Raw genomic sequence first — 19,069 nt, forward strand, 5'->3', positions numbered from 1 at the left:
AGCTTCCTGCCATCCAGGACCTCTATACCAGGTAGTGTCAGAGGAAGGCCCTAAAAATTGTCAAAGACTCCAGCCACCCTAGTTATAGACTGTTCTCTCTGCTACCGCACGTGCAAGCAGTACCAGAGCGCCAAGTTTAGGTCCAAGAGGCTTCTAAACAGCTTCTAACCCCAAGCCATAAGACTCCTGAACAGCTAATCAAATGGCTACCCAGACTATTTGCACCCCCCCCCCCCTACGCTGCTGCTACTCTCTGTTATTATCTATGCATAGTCACTTTAATAACACTACCAACATGTACATATTACCTCAATTACCTCGACACCGGTGCCCCCGCACATTGACTCTGTACCGGAACCCCCTGTATATAGCCATTGTTATTTACTGCTGCTCTTTAATTATTAGTTATTCTTCTCTTACTTTTTTTGTAGGTATTTTCTTAAAACTGCTATGTTGGTTAAGGGCTTGTAAGTAAACATTTCACTGTAAGGTCTACACCGGTTGTATTCGGCGCATGTGACAAATAAAATGATTTTGATTTAATTTTAATTGCAGAAAAGGCATCTCATGTATATGCTGGAGACATAAGCGATTTGAAGGAAAAATAGATAAATCATGGAATGTCAGCTAACACAAGGGCAATCCAGGGGAGAGAGAGAGACAGAGAGACAGAGAGAGAGAGAGACAGAGAGAAAGACAGAGCGATAAAGAGAGATACTCCCAGTCAGGGAATGGGCAGTGATAAGAGGTCAGACCTAGGGCTATTGCGGTGACCGTATTAGCTCCACAATGGTGGTCACGAGTCATGAAGGCAGTCAAATTCCACGGTAATTAGGTTTCTCCAAGCTCTGATGCTGCTGATGGTCATTAGTAGCATACCAAACGTACTAACTACCTGGTACTCAGCACTCTATTGTCCCTCTAATCACTCTGACATCAGTGCAAATGTAATAGAAAATCAAATCTAATAAAACACTTCATGAGAGCCTATGAGCTCATGTTGCTCAACATTTCTATAGGCTATGCAATTGCGTGAGAAAAAAGGGTGATGGCCTCGATTAAAAAGAGGAAGATCCCATCAGCTTCCTATAAGCTAGGCCTACTATATTTATTTCTCAACTTTCCTAATTTTAAGCACAATGCTTATCTTTACAACAGGATTATAGCCTACCTGGCTGGCATGAAAATGAACCAAGTGGTTTTGAGAGAGAGAAGTGCATGATATTGGTCGATCTAAATCAAAACAAATTTCACACATACACACTACCAGTCTAAAGTTTTACAACACCTACTCATTCAAGGGTTTTTCTTTATTTTTACTATTTTCTACATAGTAGAATAATAGAATAATTCCACAAATTAACTTTTAAGAGGGCATTCCAGGTGACTACCTCATAAAGCTGGTTGAGAGAATGCCAAGAGTGTGCAAAGCTGTCATCAAGGCAAAGGGTGGCTAATTGAAGAATCTCAAGAATTAAATATATTTTGATATGTTTAACACTTTTATGGTTACTATGTAATTCCATATGTCACAGTTGTCGAAATGATCAGACCAACGCGCAGCATGGTTATAGTTCCAGCATGGTTGTAGTTTATAGTGAAACATTGCAATACACCAAATACTAGAAATACAAAAAACAACAAACCGTGACACAGAGAGGAAAACACACTACTCAAAATTAACAACCCACAAACCCAAAAGGAAAAACCCCTACTTAAATATGATCTCCAATCAGAGGCAACGAGGACCAGCTGCCTCCAATTGGAGATCAACCCCAAAAAACAACAACATAGAAATAGAAAACCTAGAACACAAAACCTAGAAATAGTAAACAAGAAAACCAACCAAACACCCCCTGTCACGCCCTGACCCAACTACTATAGAAAATGACCTCTTACAAGGGTCAGGATGTGACAGTACCCACCCCCCCCCCAAAGGTGCAGACCCCGACTGCACACAAAACCCCCCACCAACAAATCAACCACAAAAACACAAGGGGAGGGTAGGGAGGGTGACAAAAGTCATGGTGGCTCTAGTGCTAAACCCAGAACCTTCCTATCCCTCCGATCCTCCAGCAGCGGAGGTGGCTCCGGCTCCGGGTGTAACCCCAATTCCGCCCGCAGATGCCTATGCTTCTGTAACACCGACCTGTGGATCATTATTAGAAGAATCGGACTGTAGATCATTACCGGAAGCTCTGTGCTGCAGACCGCCGCTGGAGGATCTGGGCTGCAGACCGCCGCTGAAGGCTCTGGGTTGCAGACCGCCACTGATGGCTCTGGGCTGCAAACCGCCGCTGAAGGCTCTGGGTTGCAGACCGCCGCTGGAGGATCTGGGCTGCAGACCGCCGCTGAAGGCTCTGGGTTGCAGACCGCCACTGATGGCTCTGGGCTGCAGACCGCCGCTGAAGGCTCTGGGTTGCAGACCGCCGCTGGAGGCTCTGGGCTGCAGACCGCCGCTGGAGGCTCCGGGCTGTAGACCGTCGCTGGAGGCTCCGGACTGGGAGGCGTCGCTGGAGGCTCCGGACTTTCACTCCCTCTTTGCTTCTTCAATTTCCTCCTTCGGGCGTCGATACTCCCCAGCCTGCCTCCAAGGTCCTTTTCCATCCAAAATTTCCTCCCAAGTCCATTCCTCCAGATACTCCTTACCATGCTGCTTGGTCCTTTTGAGGTGGGTTGTTAATTTTGAGTAGTGTGTTTTCCTCTCTGCGTCACGGTTTGTTGTTTTTTTGTATTTCTAGTATTGGGTGTATTGCAACGTTTCACTATAAATAAAAAGATGTGGAACTACAAACATGCTGCGCGTTGGTCCGATCATTTCGACAACCGTGACACCATATGTGTTATTTCATAGTTTTGATGTCTTCACTATTATTCTACAATGTAGAAAATAGTAAAAATAAAGAAAAATCCTTGAATGAGTATGTATTCTAAAACTTTTGACCGGTAGAGTATTATTTAGTATATGTAAAGACAAGATTAAATCAAGAATAGTCTGATGGGTGACAATATTAGCCTATCACTTGTGAATTATATACTATCACTTGTGAATGATGCCCAGTGTAAGACAAGAGAAAATGCCTTTTTTTAGCTACTTTTTTAAATCCTAGTCGCACACCTCACGTAGTCTAGCCCATAGGGTTTGTATCACAACTGGCATCCATGTATTGTAATCTTCCTGCCTCAACTGTATATGCGCACACACACACACACACACACACACACACACACACACACACACACACACACACACACACACACACACACACACACACACACACACACACACACACACACACACACACACAAACACACACCTGAATAGAAAGTTCTTTATCAGAAGTGCACGTTTTTCATCTCGGAGAGATAAGCTCCAGTCAGGAGGAGGTTGAAATTGAAATCTAAAAGTGAAAAGTGTCAGGATGATAGCAGCAGACCTATCCAGTGTGTACAGTAATAACTTAGGTCAAAGGGCACCTACCCTCTGCTCCTGAGTGGCAACAAAGGTCTGAAAGCCCGGGGCAACGCCAAAGCCCAGCTCATGGACGAACGGCGGCTCTGCCTGGCTGTGGATCTGCACCCGCACTCCCGCCTCGAACGCTGTCTCCTCTGTGGGGGAAAACATAGACACACACAGGGAGATTAACAGTTACTATCACACAGCTCACACACAACTGACTTAAAAGTACCTAATATACAGACAAAGAAAAAGACAGTGAAATGCCTTTATGAATCACCTTTAGATGAATGGTGAGCCTGTGAATGAGAGCCATATGCTTCCCTGCCTGCCTTCTTCCTCTACATGGATAACATGCGTTCAGTGGAAAGACAGCCCATTTGCCTCGGCTCAACATCAAACAGAGGAGCAGGAGTAGAAATTCCACTGGTTGTCTCTTAACTATACACATGAAAGAGCTGTTACCCAGCCAATCTCACACATGCACAAGCGCACGCACACACACACACACACACACACACACACACACACACACACACACACACACACACACACACACACACACACACACACACACACACACACACACACTGTGGCAACCCGGGGGCCAGCAGGGAGCTACAAAGGCAGGAGCAGGACCTTGGTCAGCTCCAGAGGGCTAGCGAGGTCAAGGTGAGTCAGCACCATGGACAGCTCTACAGGCATTAACTGCGGCTGATGACTCAACACCAATATTACCCAGTCCAGGCGCTGCAACCAATTGGCACCTGGAATTGGTCCCACCTGTCCCTCGTTATCCCAAATGAGTATAAGTAGAGATGTAGTCACTCGGGCAGACAGGCAGAGGGTACGCCTGGTCCTCAGAAGAGCCGGAGTGAGTATGATAAGCACCTTGATCCAATGACAAATAAGATACTAGGCAATGTTTGACTCACCTTTCTCTCTCTCTTCCTGTTCTCTGCCCCAAAGGAACATTCCTTAATCCCGGGCAGTACACCACCCGGCACAAGTAGAGAGCAAGGATTGAAACCCCGGACTCATCGCTCTCTATTTTGTTTTGTTCATTGACACAGGCGGTCCAAGGAGCCGCCACGACAGACATAGTGACCCACCAGTTACCTGAGAGGCTTTTCAGTTGTATTTCTCCCCTCCCCATTCTCCACAACTTTTATGAAAGAACTACCTTGTTTAAAGCACCACAAATTGGTCTTCCGCTGTCTTACTTTGTGAGTTTCACCTCTGACTCCCCTGGGCTGCCACAACGCACGCACACACACACACAGTGACACTTACAAGGACACAGACAGGCAGACATTCTCCAAAGCATAGAGACCCTCTTCCAGACAAACATCATCCAGACACGCACACAAATTCCCCACAGGCAGACGTGCTATCACACTCACACATGCACGGGCACGCACACACATTCACACACACACACCGAGAGTTTGGAGGAAAATAGGCTTTATTCAAATCAATAACTTTCTCTCCGCAGTCTTCTCATCCGGCAGCCATGTTGCTGTGCATTCAATCAAGCCGCCCATCCTCCTCCATGTTTGACAGGCAGCAGCTTCAATCAGGCTGCTGGACTGGAACAGTGAAAGACTGAGCAGAGGGAGCACGGCACCCAGGGTTTGCCAGCTTCTTTAAAGGGACGGCTGTGACAGAGAACACAAAGCCCACCACGGCATCACTCAGCAGCCATCCATCACACAGCTACCTGCACTCAGAAAGGAAACGCACCATGACGTCTGGGATGGGGTCGGGGTAATGTGTGGAACAGGAAATCAAACAGGTGCTGTGTGTGTGTGTGTGTGTGTGTGTGGCTGCCTTGTAGGACGGGAAGCAAGTCCCAGTACTGAATCACCAAAGCAGCATGTCTTGTGTCTGTTCTGGGTGGAGACATATGACGGTTCACTTTTTGTTATTCTACTCTACCTGTGGTTTAATGTAGTAACCAAATCAACGTTTATTGGTTACGTACACAGATTTGCAGGTGCAGTGAAATACTTCTGTTTTTAGCTCCAACAGTACAGTAATATCTAGCAATACAAGAAAAATACACACATAATCCAAAAAGTTTATACAATTAAATAACAATATCCATACTGTCTATATAAATATATAAGCAGGGGTCATATATATATTTATAAATGGTGTGTATAGACGGTATGGACAGTATGAATAGAACATGTGTTATATAGGACGAGCCTTGACTAGAATACAGTATGTAAACATTAAAGTGACCAATGTTCAATGACTATGTACATTGGGGAGCATTCTCTGAGGTGCAGGGCAGAGTGCCGGGTGGTAGCGGACTAGTGACTGTGTCTAAGGTTCAGGGCAGGGGACTGGGTGGAGGTTGGCTAGTGATGACTGTTTAACCTGTTGGGGCTAGGGGGCAGTATTTGCACGGCTGGATAAATTTTTTTACCCGATTTAATCTGGTTACTAATCCTACCCAGTAACTAGAATATGCATATACTTATTATATATGGATAGAAAACACCCTAAATGTTCTAAAACTGTTTGAATGGTGTCTGTGAGTATAACAGAACTCATTTGGCAGGCAAAACCCTGAGACATTTTCTGACAGGAAGTGGATACCTGATGTGTTGTATTACCTTTAAACCTATGCCATTGAAAAACACAGGGGCTGAGGAATATTTTGGCACTTCCTATTGCTTCCACTAGATGTCACCAGCCTTTACAAAGTGTTTTGAGTCTTCTGGAGGGAGATCTGACCAAACAAGAGCCATGGAACGATGATGGCCCATTAGACACCTGGCGCGCGAGTTCATGTTGGGTACCCTCGTTCCAATACGTTATAAAAGAGGATGCATTCGTCCACCTTGAATATTATTCATGTTCTGGTTAAAAAAGGCCCTAATGATTTATGCTATACAACGTTTGACATGTTTGAACGAACGTAAATATATTTTTTCCCCTCGTTCATGAAGTGAAGTCCGGCGGGCTTAGATCATGTGCTAACAAGACGGAGATTTTTGGACATAAATGATGAGCTTTTTTGAACAAAACTACATTCGTTATGGACCTGTGATACCTGGAAGTGACATCTGATGAAGAGAATCAAAGGTAATGGATTATTTACATAGTATTTTCGATTTTAGATCTCCCCAACATGATGGCTAGTCTGTATCGCAACGCGTATTTTTCTGGGCGCAGTGCTCAGATTATTGCAAAGTGTGATTTCCCAGTAAGGTTATTTTTAAATCTGGCAAGTTGATTGCGTTCAAGAGATGTAAATCTATAATTCTTTAAATGACAATATAATATTTTACCAATGTTTTCTAATTTTAATTATTTAATTTGTCGTGCTGACTTGACTGCCGGTTATTGGAGGGAAACGATTTCCTCAACATCAATGCCATAGTAAAACGCTGTTTTTGGATATAAATATGAACTTGATAGAACTAAAAATGCATGCATTGTCTAACATAATGTCCTAGGAGTGTCATCTGATGGAGATTGTAAAAGGTTAGTGCATCATTTTAGCTGGTTTTATGGTTTTTGTGACCCTGTCTTTGAATTGACAAAACATTACACACAACTCTTGTAAATGTACTGTCCTAACATACTCTAAATTTATGCTTTCGCCGTAAAACCTTTTTGAAATCGTAAAACGTGGTTAGATTAAGGAGATGTTTATCTTTCAAAGGGTGTGAAATAGTTGTATGTTTGAAAAATTTGAATTTTGACATTTATTTGGATTCAAATTTGCCGCTCTTGAAATGCACCTGCTGTTGATGGAGTGCACCACGGGGTTAACCCATAGAGGTTAACAGTCTGATGGCCTGGCGATAGAAGCTGTTTTTCAGTCTCTTGTGCCAGCTTTGATGCACCTGTACTGCCTCCGCCTTCTAGATGGTAGCGGAGTGAACAGGCCATGGTTCGGGGGGCTGAGGTCCTTGATGATCTTCTTGGCCTTCCTGTGACACCGGGTATTGTAGATGTCCTGGAGGTCAGACAGTGTGACCGCACCACCCTCTGGAGAGCCCTGTGGTTGTGGGCGGTGCAGTTGCCGTACCAGGAGGTGATACAGTCCAACAGAATACTCTCGATGGTGCATCTGTAGAAGTCTGTAAGGGTCTTAAGGGCCAAGTTGAATTTCTTTAGCCTCCTGAGGTTGAAGAGGTGCTGTTACGCCTTCTTCACCACACTGTCGCTGTGGAGGGACCATTTCAGGTCCTCAGTGATGTGCACGCTGAGGAACTTGAAGCTTTTGACCCTCTCCACTGTGGCCCCGTCGATTTTATTTTTTTATTTCACCTTTATTTAACCAGGTAGGCAAGTTGAGAACAAGTTCTCATTTACAATTGCGACCTGGCCAAAATAAAGCAAGCAGTTTGACACATACAACAACACAGAGTTACACATGGCGTAAAACAAACATACAGTCAATAATATAGTCGAAAAATAAGCAAATGAGCAAATGAGGTGAGATAAGGGAGGTAAAGGCAAAAAAGGCCATGGTGGCGAAGTAAATACAATATAGCAAGTAAAACACTGGAATGGAAGATATGCAGTGGAAGAAAGTGCAAAGTAGAAATAGAAATAATGGGGTGCAAAGGAGCAAAATAAATAAATAAATAAATAAATACAGTAGGGGAAGAGGTAGTTGTTTGGGCTAAATTATAGATGGGCTATGTACAGGTGCAGTAATCTGTGAACTGCTCTGACAGCTGGTGCTTAAAGCTAGTGAGGGAGAAGTGTTTCCAGTTTTATAGATTTTTGTAATTCGTTCCAGTCATTGGCAGCAGAGAACTGGAAGGAGAGGCGGCCAAAGGAGGAATTGGCTTTGGGGGTGACCAGAGAGATATACCGAGAGATATACCTGCTGGAGCACGTGCTACAGGTGGGTGCTGCTATGGTGACCAGCGAGCTGAGATAAGGGGGAACTTTGAAAAAGCAGGGTCTTGTAGATGACCTGGAGCCAGTGGGTTTGGCGACGAGTATAAAGCGAGGGCCAGCCAACGAGAGCGTACAGGTCGCAGTGGTGGGTAGTATATGGGGCTTTGGTGACAAAATGGATGGCACTGTGATAGACTGCATCCAATTTATTGAGAAGGGTATTGGAGGCTATTTTGTAAATGACATCGCCGAAGTCGAGGATCGGTAGGATGGTCCGTTTTACGAGGGTATGTTTGGCAGCATGAGTGAGAGATGCTTTGTTGCGAAATAGGATGCCAATTCTAGATTTAACTTTGGATTGGAGATGTTTGATGTGAGTCTGGAAGGAGAGTTTACAGTCTGACCAGACACCTAGGTATTTGTAGTTGTCCACATATTCTAAGTCAGAACCATCCAGAGTAGTGATGCTGGACGGGCGGGCAGGTGCAGGCAGCGATCGGTTGAAGAGCATGCATTTAGTTTTACTTGTATTAAAGAGCAGTTGGAGGCCACAGAAGGAGAGTTGTATGGCATTGAAGCTCGTCTAGAGGTTAGTTAACACAGTGTCCAAAGAAGGGCTAGAAGTATACAGAATGGTGTCGTCTGCGTAGAGGTGGATCAGAGACTCACCAGCAGCAAGAGCGACATCATTGATGTATACAGAGAAAAGAGTCGGCCCAAGAATTGAACCCTGTGGCACCCCCATAGAGACTGCCAGAGGCCCGGACAACAGGCCATCCGATTTGACACACTGAACTTTATCAGAGAAGTAGTTGGTGTACCAGGCGAGGCAATCATTTGAGAAACCAGGGCTATTGAGTCTGCCGATGAGGATATGGCGATTGACAGAGTCGAAAGCCTTGGCCAGGTCAATGAATACGGCTGCACAGTATTGTTTCTTATCGATGGTGGTAAAGATATCATTTAGGACCTTGAGCGTGGCTGAGGTGCACCCATGACCAGCTCTGAAACCAGATTGCATAGCGGAGAAGGTGCGGTGGGATTCGAAATGGTCAGTAATCTGTTTGTTGACTTGGCTTTCGAAGACTTTAGAAAGGCAGGGTAGGATAGATGTAGGTCTGTAGCAGTTTGGGTCAAGAGTGTCCCCCCCTTTGAAGAGGGGGACGATGTAGATGGGGCCGTGTTGGATGGATGGGTAATCATGGTGGTGTCATGTACATTATGAGGAAAATGTATATTCTTTTTGAAATACTAATTTAGATGGGAGAGAATAGCGGACAGGGGTTATGTGAGCATCAACACACACTGCTATGTGAGTTTACTGTACAGTCCATCACCAACACAACGAATCACCATCACCAGATTTGATCTGAATGAGATGGACAGATAGAAAGTGTGATAACCCCTGAAGGTTAGATTGAAATAATCATCATCTGTACCACCATCATCATTCTTATCACCATCGTTTCCACAGGTAATGTATTTGGGTGGGACTTCCTAAATAAATGACTGTGGTATTTCATTTGCCTTCCTCTCAGGGCATCAGCTGTGATTCCATCTCCGGCTGAAATGACAAATCACGGAGCAGAGGGGAATCAGAGAATCAGTCGTTGCAGAGGAAGAAAACGGGCTGAGAGTGTGTGAGAGAGAGAAAGAGAGAGAAAGAAAGACAGAGATAGTGTGTATGTGTGTGTGTGTCCACGAATGTGTGTATGAAATCAAATAAGAACAGTCACATCTAATCTTGTGTGGGCCCCTGCTGCCAGGGGTTCACATCTCCCACATAGCCCGGGGTCAACCTTGTTTCTGCTATTCCATCACAGACATTACATTCCCTCCCTCCCTCCCTCCACCCCTCACACACCTCCCTACCTCCACCCCTCACAACTCCCTCCCTCCACTTCTCACACACCTCCCACACAGCCAGAGGGTTTGCCAACTGCCATACACCACAGCTCCGGACCCCCACTCCCACTACCCAGCCAATCTGTCATGCTGTAGCCTATCTGATCCAGCCACTTGTGTTTGATCAGGCAGAAAGTTTGACACTACACTGTCCTCCTTCTAGAAATACGCCTGCTGTTCCATGTTGCCTGTGATGAGTAACATTGATCATTTGGACATTCATGTAAACGGGTGTTTCATGGTCAAGTTTCCACACACACGCTCGCACAAGTCAATGTGTATTATCACCAAGAATCACCAAAAAGGCATCGGAGGAGTATTTTCCACTCCAGTGTGGATCACACCCGCTGTCTGACCTATTGTTGAATAAACAACCTCATGTTGTGTTCGGGAGGCCTCACAGCACCATGAGTCTGTTGAGAAGCCTGAGAGTGCTGAATTAATAAGACAGAGCAGAGAGAGAAGGGCCCTTAGAACTACAACATGTGTTAGGTTCTGTTTGAAGTTCCACTCTCCTCTTTTTTCTAACATGGTGGATATCTGAGATGATGATGACAGGTTGTTAGTGGGAGAAAGGATACAGAGAGAGAGAGAAAGAGAGTGGGGAGAGGGGTATTACTGCCGAGGATCCTCTGAACACCAAAGGTAATGATTCACGTTCATTAGCTGTGAATCCAATGAAGTTTGGCGGCATTCTGAAGGGAAAATCTAAATAACTCAATGGAGAATCAGAATCTAAACAACTCAATGGAGAATCAGAATCTAAACAACTCAATGGAGAATCAGAATCTAAACAACTCATTAGGGAATCAGAATCTAAACAACTCAATGAGGAATCAGAATCTAAACAACTCAATGGAGAATCAGAATCTAATCGAAGAGACAGAGAGAAAGGGAAAACAGAGGTAGGACAGAAGGAGAAAGATATAGCAGCATGAGAGAACTGGGAGAAAGAACATGGAGTGAGAAAGGGATGGAGCGTTATAGAGAGAGAAAGAGGTGGAGAAAATTGTCCTGGCTCGTCTGTGAAAAGATGAGAGAGAAATCAAAGTCAAGGACTTCTCTTCCATGGTTACAAATGAAGGCCGGGGCTAATCTATACTCTCCAACAGTATCCAATGCTTCAGATGGGAGTCAGGATAGAGTCATGAGAGTGTGTATCAATGTTAACTCAATCACTATGAGGCTGTATACGATCACATACAGTGAGTGTACAAACATTAGGAACACCTTCCTAACATTGAGTTACACCCACTTTTGCCCACAGAACAGCCTCAGTTTGTCAGGGCATGGACTCTACAAGGTGTCGAAAGCTTTCCACAGGGATGCTGGCCCACGTTGACTCCAATGCTTCCCACAGTTGTGTCAAGTTGGCCGGATGTCCTTTGGGTGGTGGACCATTCTTGATACACACGGGAAACTGTTGAGCATGAAAAACCCAGCAGCGCTGTATTTCTTGACACACTCAAACCGGTGTGCCTGGCACCTACTACCATAACCTCTTCAAGGGTACTTAGAACAAGGTCCTTTGCTGTTGTTCTGGGATTGATTTGCACTTTTCACACCAAAGTACGTTCATCTCCAGGAGACAGAACGTGTCTCCTTCCTGAACGGTATGACGGCTGCGTGGTCCCATGGTGTTAATACTTGCGTACTATTGTTTGTACAGATGAACCTGGTACCTTCAGGTGTTTGGAAATTTCTCCCAAGGATGAACCAGACTTGTAGAGGTCTACACATTTATTTTGAATTTCCCATGATGTCAAGTAAAGAGGCACTGAGTTTGAAGGTAGGCCTTGAAATACATCCACAGGTACACCTCCAATTGACTTAAATTATGTCAATTAGCCTATCAGAAGCTTCTGAAGCCATGACATAATTTTCTGGATTTTATCAAGCTGTTTAAAGGCACAGTCAACTTAGTGTATGTAAACTTCTGACCCACTGGAATTGTGATACAGTGAATTATAAGTGAAATAATCTGTCTGTAAACAATTGTTGGAAAAATTACTTGTGTCATGCACAAAGTAGATGTCCTAACCGACTTGCCAAAACTATAGTTTGTTAACAAGAAATTTGTGGAGTGGTTGAAAAACGAGTTTTAATGACTCCAACCTAAGTGTATGTAAACTTCCGACTTCAACTGTATGTTTGATCAAGAACATTTCAGGTAAAAGAAAGCATTTAAATGACTGTTAGTCTAGTGGAATCTACACTGAAAAAAAATATAAACCTAAAATGCAACAATTTCAAACATTTTACTGAGTTACAGTTCATATAAGAAAATCTGTCAGTTGAAATAAATTCATTAGACCCTAATCTATGGATTTCACATGACTGGGAATACAGGTATGCATCTGTTGGTCACAGATACCTTAAAAAAATGGTTTGGGGTGTGGATCAGAAAACCAGTCAGTGTCTGGTGTGACCACCATTTGCCTCATGCAGTGTGACACATCTCCTTCGCATAGAGTTGATCAGGCTGTTTATTGTGGCCTATGGAATGCTGTCCCACTCCTCTTCAATGGCTTTGCAAAGTTGCTGGATATTGGGGAGATATGGACATGCTGTCGTACACGTCGATCCAGCGCATGCTCAATGGGTGACATGTCTGGTGTGTATACAGGCCATGGAATAACTGGGGCATTTTCAGCTTCCAGGAATTGTGTAGAGATCCCTGCAACATGGGGCCGTCCATTATCATGCTGAAACATGATGTGATGGCGGCGGATGAATGGCACCACAATGGGCCTCAGGATCTCATCACAGTATCTCTGCATTCAATCCATCGATAAAATGCAATTGTGTTCATTGTCCGTAGCTTATGCCTGCCCATAACATAACCCCACTGCCACCATGATGCACTCTGTTCACAACGTTGACATCAGCAACCCGCTCACCCACACAATGCCATACATGCTGTCTGCCATCTGCCCAGTACAGTTGAAACCAGGATTCATCCATGAAGAGCACAATTCTCCAGTGTGCCAGTGGTCATCGAAGGTGAGAATTTACCACTGAAGTCGGTTACAACACCGAACTGCAGTCAGGTAAAGACCCTGGTGAAGATGACAAGCATGCAGATGAGCTACCCTGAGACAGTTTCTGATAGTTTTTGCAGAAAGTCTTCGGTTGTGCAAACCCACAGTTTCATCAGCAATCTGGGTGGCTGCTCTCAGGTGATCCCGCTGGTGAAGAAGCCGGATGTGGAGGTCCTGGGCTGGCATGGTTACACAGGGTCTGCAGTTGTGAGGCCGGTTGGACATCAGTGGTATTGGGTTGTGTGACAAAACTGCACATTTTAGAGTGGTCTTTTATTGTCCCCTGTATAAGGTGCACCTGTGTAATGATCATGCTGTTTAATCAGCTTCTTGATATGCCACACCTGTCAGGAGGATGGATTATCTTGGCAAAGGAGAAATGCCCACTAACAGGGATGTAAATAAATCCTCCACATACAACACCCGTTCTGCCAGTCACATTCTGTTAAAGGTCCCCAAAGCACACACATCCATGGGTCGCTCGTCTTTTCAGTTTGCTGCAGCTAGCAACTGGAACGAGCTGCAACAAACACTCAAACTGGACCGTTTTATCTCCATCTCTTCATTCAAAGACTCTATCATGGACACTCTTACTGACAGTTGTGGCTGCTTTGCGTGATGCATTGTTGTCTCTACCTTCTTGCCCTTTGTGCTGTTATCTGTACCCAATAATGTTTGTACCATGTTTTGTGCTGCTACCATGTTGTTCTGCTACCATGTTGTGCTGCTGCCATGTTGTGTTGCTACCATGTTGTTTTCATGTTGTGTTGTGTTAGGGTTCGTTCCTTACGTCTTTCCTTGTCAATCATTGGTTCATTGGTGAAATTAGCATTATGACAATATCTTTAATTAAATAATTCAAAAACCTTTATTAATGCAATTGCAGACAGAAGTTGACAAAAAGGAACATAGCACGCATGTTTCTGAGTAAGATCTGCATCAAACAAAAGGTCTCAAGTTGTTTTATTAAACCGAAGTCCCACCTTAGTGATATCACTGACTACGTCATTACCTTTTTACTCCTGAGACCAAAACCCTGCATCCATAGCTATACAAACATAGAGTTTCAGTGTTTATCTAAAAGCTAGGCAATAAATGGCCCCTCCCCAAAGTTGATTTATTGTGGAATGTCTGAGTAGTCTCTTATCTCCCACACTCCCCTGTAGAGTTCTGTCTCAGTCACACATTTCTAAGAGGGGTCTTCTTTATAAGAGAGAGAGAGAGAGAAAGAGCAAACAACTGTGGAACAATTCTAAAACTATATAACGAATATATATATTGTTAATCTGTAGTCTAGGACCCTATAAATGTAAGGAGGGAGGGGTCTTATAACCCCTCCCCTTCTATTAATAAAACATAAGCATAATCAATTATTCTAATACATCAAACATTTTGGTACAACCCTTTTCATGACCCCTAGGTGAACCAGACAGTTGCTACCATGCTGTAGCAACACAACATGAAAAGATCTCAGGTCTCTCTTTATATAGTGGCTCCCGAGTGGCACAGCGGTCTAAGGCACTGAATTGCAGTGCTTGAGGCATCACTACAGACACCTTGGTTTGAATCCAGACTGTATCACAACCAGCCGTGATTGGGAGTCCCATAGGGAGGTGCACAATTGGCCCAGCGTTGTCCGGGTTTGGCCGGTGTAGGCCGTCATTGTAAATAAGAATTTGTTCTTAACTGACTTGCCTTGTTAAAGAAAATTAAAATAAATAATACAAATATAGTGTTGTGATGTGTGTTTTGTCCTATATCTTTATTTTATATTTTTAATCCCAGCCCCCATCCCCGCAGGAGGCCTTTTGCCTTCTGGTAGGCCGTCATTGTAAATAATCATTTGTTCTTAACTGACTTGCCTAGTTAAATAAAGGTAAAAAAAACACTTTAAATATTGCGTTTATATTTTTGTTCAGTGCAGTGTAATAACCTCACAGTCTGATGTGAACTGCTGAGTGTTTTACTCCCAACTCCTGCAAAAATGCAGTAGTTAACCCAACGGCAGAATGAGATAACAAGTCTTCAGATCAAGAGAAGAGTGAGAAAACTCCTGGCTCTACCACTTTCTAATCTGAACTCCAGTTGACCTCTTGCAGACAGAGACAATCCATACAACATCCCACACAAACACGGCCAAGATTGCGTTGTGTTCGATAAGGACTTAAGAAAGTACAGCGAAAAAAGGAATACATTGATTGGAAACAACAGAAGAAGCCTGTTGATACTGTGAAAGGTGGTTGTAGTAAGTGTTGATACTGTATTATGCACCCTGGGAAAAATCTTAGGTCAAAATCAATAGCAGCTCTGTGCATACTTCTCATATGTTATGTGTTTCTGTCTGAGGACAATGAACAATAACAAAGTGTGTGGTATTGGAGAAGCCAGAGGTCAAGTACAATGGCTGAGTCCCAAATGGCACCCGATTCCCTTTATCGTGCACTACTTTTGAGCAGGGCCCAAAGTAGTGCACTGTACAGGGAATAGGGTGCCATTTGGGGTGAAGCCAATGAATTTCATCAGACACACAGTGGAGAAGTGGAGCTGGAGGTTAGCACTCCGCCTGCAGCAAATCTCTCTTTAAATTCACATGAAAGTTATTCAAATGTTTGTTAAAGTAAATGGTTGGAGAAAATGACTTCGATGAGGTCCTAATCACTTGACAAGTCGTCATTGAATTCCACTTGACAACGCTGCAAATATTTAAGATGCACTTGAGAGATCAGCCCCTCGAAGACAGCTACTGTATGAGAGGAAATGAGAGAGACAATCTAAAGCTCTCATTATTTCATCCACCGAGCAATCTTGATGCCAATGTGAGTTGTAGTGTATCTAGGCAACTGCATATCTATTTCTAAAACATCGCACACACCTACGCTGGTGATCAAATTAAGATAGCACATCTGTAGTTAAGTGTAATAGCAAACGAGTTGGGTTGTATACGTTAATGACTAATAAAGTGATTGTTGTCATAATTTTTTTAAATCAATCTAGACGAATTAATATAAATGAAAAAGGCAAGAATGACTTTACACTACAGATGTAGGATCTTCATTTGATCACTCTTTTGTTGCACAGTAGGAAATGTAAACTTGTAGTATATTCAATGTTTAAAAAGGCTTCTAAAGTTTGTAATTTCAACTTTAAAATGTCAGACTTGATTTGCCCTTACAAAAAATGTATCAACCCCTACAAAAAAGTAAGTTAATTCTAATCCACATAATACTTTGCATTTTCTGTTGCTGCAAGATCATTTTCCTGCTGTAGAAAACTGGCTCAAATTAAGATTCTACATCTGTACTGTGCTTCTGTTGATGCTCATCCAATCCAGATGAAGAACACAGCCCAGTTCTTTTTTAATTATCTGGATTTGGACCTATCGGATAGGATTAAATGCATAGAAATATAATTAATTGAAAAGACAAATCATTGACTTGAATGGGGCCCATTCTATTCATTCCATTTCTTTGCATTTAATTCTATCCAATAGGAAAAATCTAGATAGATAACTTTTTAAAAACTGGGCCCAGGAAACTCTGTGGATTTTGACTGCCCCCAGCTGACAGTAAAATAACCAGGAACCAAAAAGACAAGAGTTCCCTTCTTCAGATCAATAAACATCCCATGCCAAATGTCAACACCCCCTCTTCCTCCATGGTTCTATCCTGATACTGTCCACTTCCTCTGTACTACAGACATGACAGTATGGCAACAAAACAAGCCGCCTCTCTACCCTCTAAAGCTCCCAGGATGCAGTTAGCCACAAACCTGACCATGGAGACGGTGCAGCTCTGATTGACTGGAGGCCTTTGCCAGGCAGACAGAGAGGAGAGGGTGAGAGGAGGGGTGGAGAGAGAGGTGAGGGTGAGAGGAGAGGTGGAGAGAAATAGGGAGGGAGAAAAATAATAAAAAGGCTGAGGTAGGAGCCCTGTTCCGTGTGTCTAATATGTCCGGTATGTCCGTTGTGTCCGGTTTGTCTGGTGTGCCCGGTGTTTCCAGTGTGTCCGGTGCCTCTGCTTAGGAGCCAATGGTCTTGATTTAAGTCTCTAAAGGCACTGAGGCCCTGCTTCTCTGTGAGGTGGAAGCTGTGAGGAGGAAGCTGCAAGGAGGAAGCTCTGAGTAGGAAGTTCTGAGCCCCCTGTTATCTGCTGACAGGACTGAGCCAGCTGGTTATGTGCTAATTAATCCGTACAGACACACAGAGGGATAAACAAGGGCACCATCCAGGGCCCTCCATCCTACTAGGAGACTCTACAAAGAGCTCTGCACTCTCACTGTGCTGCTAGATGCCCCTCTGTATAGCGACTTAGCCTCTGCCTTATCACAACAGACTTAAACACACCAGTGATGGGAAGGGAAAGCTGAGGACAAGCCTATGTGCCCCACTGCTAATCTGAGAAGAACATGTGGATAATTGATCGGGGGAAATAAACAGGCTCTCTGCATGATACATGTTCTATATATGGAGAGTAAATCGAGTCTGTCTGCTAGAGGGCCCATGACTTGGCTTGATGCTGTGCTTCAACAACTCCCCAGCCTTCACTTCCATGCAGGTTGAGGCTCATTGTTGAGGCTCATTGTGCAGCTAACAGGTCAGGCAGCAAGCTCCCTCCTACACAAGACTATCTGAACAACTAACAGGGCTTCTTCCACTATGAACAACAAATCGTGAGGAAACTGATAAAGGAATGGCATCGCTTCCAAATCTGAAAGGAAAAGCACATCCTGGCTTGAGCTGTTATTTGACAGCAAGTCAATACATTCTGGGCAGAATTTATATAAATGGTGAAAAGCACAGGACATAGAATATAACCTTGGTGGACACCAGTTGTCAACTCCACATAGTCAGATTGAACACCCTCCACATGGATACATTGTGATTTGGATGGAGAGGGTCAGGTATGGTGTAGTTGGGCCTACCTGTGTCGCCCCACACGGGTAGGTACTCGTCCTGCTGGATGTCCAGCATAATCTCCAGGCCGTTCCCCGTCCCTCCCTTCATGGTGGTCCGCAGCGTCTTCCCCTCCTCCGCTGCGTTGAACATGTAACACTTCCCATACCTGGTGAACACCTGCAAAGAGAGAGAGAGAGAGAGAGAGAGAGAGAGAGAGAGAGAGAGAGAGGGAGCAGAAGTTAGTACTGACCATGTTATGTACACAGGCTGGTGGACATCAGGAGGTGGACCGATACATTAACTAATCATACACTGGTACCATGACATTCCCTGAGGCGGTTTAGGGAAGAACTGTCCTTATAGCCTTCTAAATGCATTAAGAAATCAGCAAGCTGAACTAGATATGATAATGATTGGAACACCCTACAGGCAAACTCAAATGACAACAACAGAGCCTGGAACAAAAGTTAAGTATTAAGGATTCATGTGGAGACTAGGAACACAAAATGTTGATTTGTCCCTTGGTTGCCCTTGATAGAAATCCATGATCAATCTCAATGGCACACAACAACCTTCTAACACATTCTCCTATGATTACCAACAATTGGAAGAGGCACCTTGTGCTTTTAAAAAATGTGTTTACGAGCATACACTTTACGGGACGGCAATGGGCCACATTGGAGACAAATCCTATCATTTCAGTGTAATGGAGCATGTGGCTGTTGTTCCCCCTCCCTTCAAGTGGCTGGATGAGCAGAAGCATTAAAGGCTGTGGAGCCCTGGCTCTCTGAAGGACAGCTAATAACAGGCTTTCTGCAGCTCCGCTCTGCTCCGGTCAGGTGGAGAAAGCACTTTTCAGCTCCTATATTGGGTAAAATAGGGCCAGATTAGGCTTTAAAG

At 44.1% G+C, this 19,069-nt stretch overlaps 1 protein-coding gene across 2 annotated transcripts in view; it reads right to left on the reverse strand.

The window, feature by feature from the left end:
* The window catches only part of LOC106606842 (acid-sensing ion channel 2), a 469,551-nt gene that overhangs the window by 22,217 nt on the left and 428,265 nt on the right, over positions 1 to 19,069 (reverse strand). For both annotated transcript variants that reach the window (XM_045720107.2, XM_045720106.2), the window contains 2 exons: positions 18,196 to 18,346; positions 3,482 to 3,609 (listed from right to left, as the gene is read on the reverse strand). In XM_045720107.2, coding sequence (XP_045576063.1) covers positions 3,482 to 3,609; positions 18,196 to 18,346 — 279 coding nt within the window. The remainder of the gene's footprint in view (positions 1 to 3,481; positions 3,610 to 18,195; positions 18,347 to 19,069) is intronic.

This window comes from Salmo salar, chromosome 06, assembly GCF_965601325.2.
Source record: "Salmo salar chromosome 06, fSalSal1, whole genome shotgun sequence".
Classification (NCBI taxonomy): domain Eukaryota; kingdom Metazoa; phylum Chordata; class Actinopteri; order Salmoniformes; family Salmonidae; genus Salmo; species Salmo salar.